Source organism: Coffea arabica, chromosome 9c (assembly GCF_036785885.1).
Source record: "Coffea arabica cultivar ET-39 chromosome 9c, Coffea Arabica ET-39 HiFi, whole genome shotgun sequence".
Taxonomy (NCBI): Eukaryota; Viridiplantae; Streptophyta; class Magnoliopsida; order Gentianales; family Rubiaceae; genus Coffea; species Coffea arabica.
The window spans coordinates 34,507,976-34,513,559 of NC_092326.1; the positions used below are offsets into that span (position 1 = coordinate 34,507,976).

At 36.8% G+C, this 5,584-nt stretch overlaps 1 protein-coding gene across 1 annotated transcript; it reads right to left on the reverse strand.

Moving 5' to 3' along the window:
- Positions 1–704: 704 nt before the first annotated feature.
- Positions 705–1,715, reverse strand: LOC140014188 (probable LRR receptor-like serine/threonine-protein kinase At3g47570). Its single transcript, XM_072064608.1, has one exon. It carries the CDS (start codon positions 1,713–1,715, stop codon positions 705–707), a length of 1,011 nt encoding a protein of 336 aa, XP_071920709.1.
- Between the last annotated feature and the right edge of the window lie 3,869 nt (positions 1,716–5,584).

The following is a 5,584-nucleotide window of genomic DNA, read 5'->3' on the forward strand; positions in this document are numbered from 1 at the left end:
ACTGCATATTTAAGATTAAGAAGGTCGATATTTACGCGCTAATAAGAGAAAGGAAATGTTTTGATTAATTTTATCATGCAGTACATGAATTCAAGAAAGACTACGAAAAGGATTACTGCCCCGTAACCACTCATGAAGCATAATGAGTGATTAAATTCCATTTCTACTTGGCCTCATCTAGCTGAGATTTCTCCAAGCCCCGTGGCCAATACAATATTATTACCCAACCAGACAACTATGTAGAAGCCAGGAGAGTTGGGAAAACTACAAATCTCAGAGAGAACGTGCACCTTTAAGACGTCCTTGAATGGAGGGCACTTAAATACTGAAGCTTGATTTTTTTGAGCACAACAAGAACATCTTGTATGTTGCTTCTCTCTCTTGGAGATTCCATCGTGCAGTCCAGAGCCACTTTCATGATTGAGGCTATACAGCTTAGCTTTTCAACAAAGTATTCATCATTTTCCTTCAGCAAATTAGCATCGATTACATGAGCTAATCCATCAAGTACTCAATTAGTCACCCAACTCTTCAAGCTCAAGTTTTCGCCAAACATTTCACTATTAGGTTTTGTTCTTGTGAAGACTTCCATCATCATAATTCCAAAACTGTAGGTATCGCATTTTGTTGATACTAATCCTTCCAATCCATACTCTGCAAGACATATATAAAATTCATCTATGTTCTTAAATTGGTTGTAATTTTTAATATTTGGCATTTTCAACAGCAAACAATTGAGGAAATAATACTTTAGTCGTATTAGAAAATTCTTCACCTGGTGCGAGATAGCCAAGTGTGGCTAGTGTTTCGGTGTGTGTGATGCTGTTATCCTCAGCCAACAACTTTGTAAGGCCAAAATCACTTAGATGGGCAACCATGTCTTGATCCAGCAGAACATTACTCGGTTTCAAATCACAGTGAATTACTGGAGTTGAATACTCACAGTGGAGATATTGCAATGCACATGCAACATCAATCAATATGTCTAATCTCTGCATTAGATCCAGAAAATAGCTGTGCGAATACAACCACTTCTCAAGACTCCCATTAGGCATGAACTCAAGCACTAATGCCTTAAACTCAGGGTTAGAGCAACTGGTGATGACTCCTGTGAGGTTTCTATGGCGAAGATTGCGCAGTACTTCACATTCTACATCAAAACTCCTGAATGCCCCTTCGACTTGTAAATTGAAAACTTTAGCAGCCACGACCCTTCCATCATCAAGAGTACCTCTATAAACAGATCCAAAGCTTCCAGTTCCCAACAAATTGCTTTCGCTGTACCCATTAGTTGCTTTTAGAAGTTCGAAATATGAAATTCTTTCTGGCATTACAACTAAGGATAAATTTGCTCCACTGGAAAGTCCATCTTTCTTTCCATACCTTAGGTAAAAAAATCCAAAGGACAAGACTCCCATTGCTATTATCATCCCCAGAAGAATATAAATCGTTTGACGCACTTTTTTTGTTCTCGATCTGTGAGCTGAAATATGTGGGCATGGAGGCACATGAAACCTTTGAGCTCCACACAGTGCTTGATTTGCAATGAAGGATTCGGCAGTGAAGTTGATAAAAGGCCCTCTGGAAGGAACTTCACCAATTAAATTGTTAAAAGAGACATTGAAATGTCTAAGATACCGAAGGTTCTCCATTGACATTGGAACCGATCCAAAGAGAAAGTTATGCGATAGATCCAATGACTCCAAGCTTACCATCTTGCCGATCGACTCTGGGATTGATCCTTGCAATCTGTTGTGTGCTAGAGAGAGATTTTGCAGGTTTTGGATCTCTCCAATTGTATCAGGAATGGCACCCGAGAACTGATTGGTTGACAAATCAATTTGCCATCTTCATATTCGTAATTGCTTGTGGCAGAGATCCACTCAACAAATTTGAGGAGAGGTCAAGCTCCAAGAGATCTTTCAGGTTCCATATTTCTACAGGTGGGGAAGAATTTAGTCTATTGTGACTTAGGTTAAGATTCCTCAGGGAAGTAAAATTTCCCATGCACTTTGGTATTGAGCCCATAATTTGATTTTGTCCAAGATCTATTGTAGCCAAGTCATAGAGAGCACAAAGAAACTCTAGGGGCACTTTGCTTAATTTGTTCACACTAAGATCCATTCCTTGAAGCTTTCGTAAATCTTTTATCCTAGCTGGCAACGACCCATTTAGCTCATTGTTGGATAGATCTAACTGGATCAAACTACTAAAATTTCCAATTCCATCAGGAATGATGCCCTTGATTTTACAATCTGATGCAGACAACAATTGAAGGGAAGTTGAAAGATTACTGACCGACTCCGGAATGAACCCATTGAATGGATTGCCACTCAAGACCAATATTGACAAATATTGGCATTTTGTCAATGAAGTGATGAAGCTCAACTCTTGAGATGCGGAGTCGCTCGTTAAATTGTTGCTGAATAGATTCAGTAGTTCCAGGAGACTTAGGTCACCCAGGGAAGTAGGAATTGGACCTGTGAACTTGTTAGTACCAAAATCTACTCTATGAAGTTTAGAAGAATTTGAGATTGAGGTAGGTAATACTCCAGAGAAGGAATTAATGCCGAGGTAAAGCTCTTCTAGATTGGGAAGCCTATAACCGAATGTGGATGGAAGATTGCCTGAAAGTTGATTTTGTGTAAGTGACATAATAATCAACTTTGAGAGGTTGAAGATCTCTATTGGTATGGAACCAGTTAAGCTATTGAATTCCATGTTGATGTGTTGGAGAAAGTAGCAGTTACCAACCTCTCGTGGTATTATACCTGCCAAAATAAAATTGAGCATATAAATTAAAATATATAAGTCTCTATATTCTGTAAGTTTTGTAAAATAAATGGTCATACCTGCTAAGTTGTTTGATCTGAAATCTAGTGTTTTCATCATAGTTGAGTTACCAATTTCTTTTGGAATTTCACCTACAAAATGTGGATGCAATAAAAATCAACAAGTTGAGATCATTGATGGACGTTTTGAATTAACCGAGAAAATTGATAGGCCAAAAGCAAAAAATTGGCCACAGTCTGGCACCCTCGACATTTTGAAATTGACTTGTTTCGAAATCAAATTAAAAAGACATCTTAAAGTAAATGCATGTAAAGTTAACTAAATTTTTCAAAATCTTTTTCACTATTCTATAGTATCCTAAGAAAATACGAATATATTTTGACCATTAACTTGTCCATCAGGACCATATTATCTGCTCCATGTATTCATGGTTTTCCTAGCTGTAAAGGAGCAGAAAAATCTGAAAATCTTTGGTAACAGTCTATAACTCTAAATTTTTCTTGTATTTTTTGCCTTTTCAATTGGGAATATGGAAAGATAAGAGTAAGGTTTTATTTGAGAATACAATTAAGTACTTAAATTTCATGGGTTCAGGCCTTAACATATCCATAGGTGTGTGTTGTCAAAAAATAGAACATTTTAATTAATTAAGTGCCTCTAAATTCTCTAAATTAAACATATTTAAAAAATAAGCAAGAAGCTATTCACTTACCATTTAATGCAAATGCAAAATTTATTACTTTGTTACATATCTACAGACATTGACATATGAGCAAAAATAAACTATTGAAAATTGTGCTAAAGTTTGTTTTTTCTCAAATAAATTTATTTTCCCAAACACATTTTTTATATTATAATTTTATTTTAATATGTGGTTCATTTTTTGCTATTTTTTAATATCTTATTTTCAATGAAATTAAATTATACATATTATAAATAAAGTATAACATTTTAACATCATCATTAATGAATAAATCAACATAATAACAAAATTATGAAATATATGAAATTCGGTATTAAGTTGTTTACAATTATCTAACAGGCATACTGTATTCAGTATTCAGATTTAGATAATAAGTTGTATCATGATACTTAACATTTAGTAATTTAATGGATTCATATTTCAAATTTTAAATTTCAAATTTCAGATTTATATTTATCAAACACGCTCTAAATATTGTGCAAGATATGTGCTATTTTTGTTAGAACAAACCAACTTCTGGATCTAGATCTGCACAAATTCACTACAACATAAAACAATTCATTTAATTTGGCTTTGTCCATGTATGGTAAAAGAATTAACAGGGATCCTACCTTCTAAATGGTTGATACCCAAGTATAGCTCCTCAAGCTTCTTCAGTTCTCCAATTTCTTTTGGTACGGCACCTCCAAATTCATTGAGAGACAAAGACAGCACCTAACTGCCTCACGGGGAAAATATCCTCCGAAGTGAGAGTTTCTCTCTCTAGATTAGAGCGCGAGTCTCTCAGTCTTGAGAGTTTCAAACTTTTTTCAAAATCCTTCAAAACTTCCGCAAACACACACACATACAATCCCAAGATCTAGACAATCCCCACAAATTAGTGCTGAGAGTAAGTCAAGATGAGCGATCTTTTAGAGTGCGACAGCAAAGTAGTGGTTCGTGAGATATGCTTGTCCCCCAGCTGGAGGAAAACTCATGACTCAGGGTTGGCTTCTTTGTCGGATTTCTGCATGCAGCAGTGATCTTAGTTTGTCTGGTCCGAGAAAACAGACTCCATGGAAGACGTAAGTGCGCTGGCAGGTAACTTCATAGCCATTAATACCAAAGTCCTCATTTGTGGATTTCATTTCTGTTAAAGTTCTGGGTTGTGCCCCTGTCAACCTCGTTGCTTTGCTCTTGACCATTCTCTCCTGAAGTTGTATCTGACTGTCCAGTGGTTTCATTTTCAGCTTCATACTCGAGCCATTCTCTCTGTGCTTTATCAACAATCAGTTTTGCATCCACCCTCTCAGTCTGGAAGGTCATTTTGTTTCTAGCTTTCCAAACTTGCCACAATATGTTCACCGTGAGCTGAATTCTATCCAAGCCTTGCACCTCCCTTGCTGATTGCATCACAGCGTCCCACCATCTCCAAAAGTTGCATTGCAACTCGGCTATCCCTTCCCACTTCACTGGAGCAAGCTTCCATACCACTTGAGCAGCTGGGCAGTAGAATAGCATATGCTCGATCGTTTCAATATCCTCCCCACAGCCTACACACATGTTGCTTCCCTTCCCAATCCTCTTGCAAAGTACTTCATTGGCCGGCAGTGCATTTTGTAGGCATCTCTAGAGGAAGTGTTTCAGTTTCAGCTTAATATTCAAGCTCCACAGTCTTTTCCACACTGTATGTTCCTAATTTCCCAACTAGTTTCAGATACATGGGCTAATCTTCGACTCATGTTGTCATCTACCCCCTTAGCTACAGCATAACCTATCTTCACTGTGTAGACTCCAGATTGGCTATGCTGCCAAAACAATTTGTCTTTCCTTCGATAAATACTCAGGGGGATGCTGGTTATGATTTTATTTTTATGTTTAGTTTGTGTATGTATTTTATTATCTATTTGTCTTGACTAATCTTGCTCTTAAATTGTTTAAAAGCATTTTTAGGACATGAGAAAGATAGACAAAAGGGTGAACAATGTTTGAGATGAAAAAGTTAGGGCTATAATCCACAGTTTCCTCAATATGCAATGTATAGTGGTAGTAATCAAGGAAGAGCCGCAAGTATGTCTTTAATGATGGCTTGAGAAGTTTAAATGCTAA

Bases quoted from the DNA above. Each gene is read 5' to 3' on its own strand.
- LOC140014188 (XM_072064608.1), bottom strand. From the start codon at position 1,715: ATGGTAAGCTTGGAGTCATTGGATCTATCGCATAACTTTCTCTTTGGA.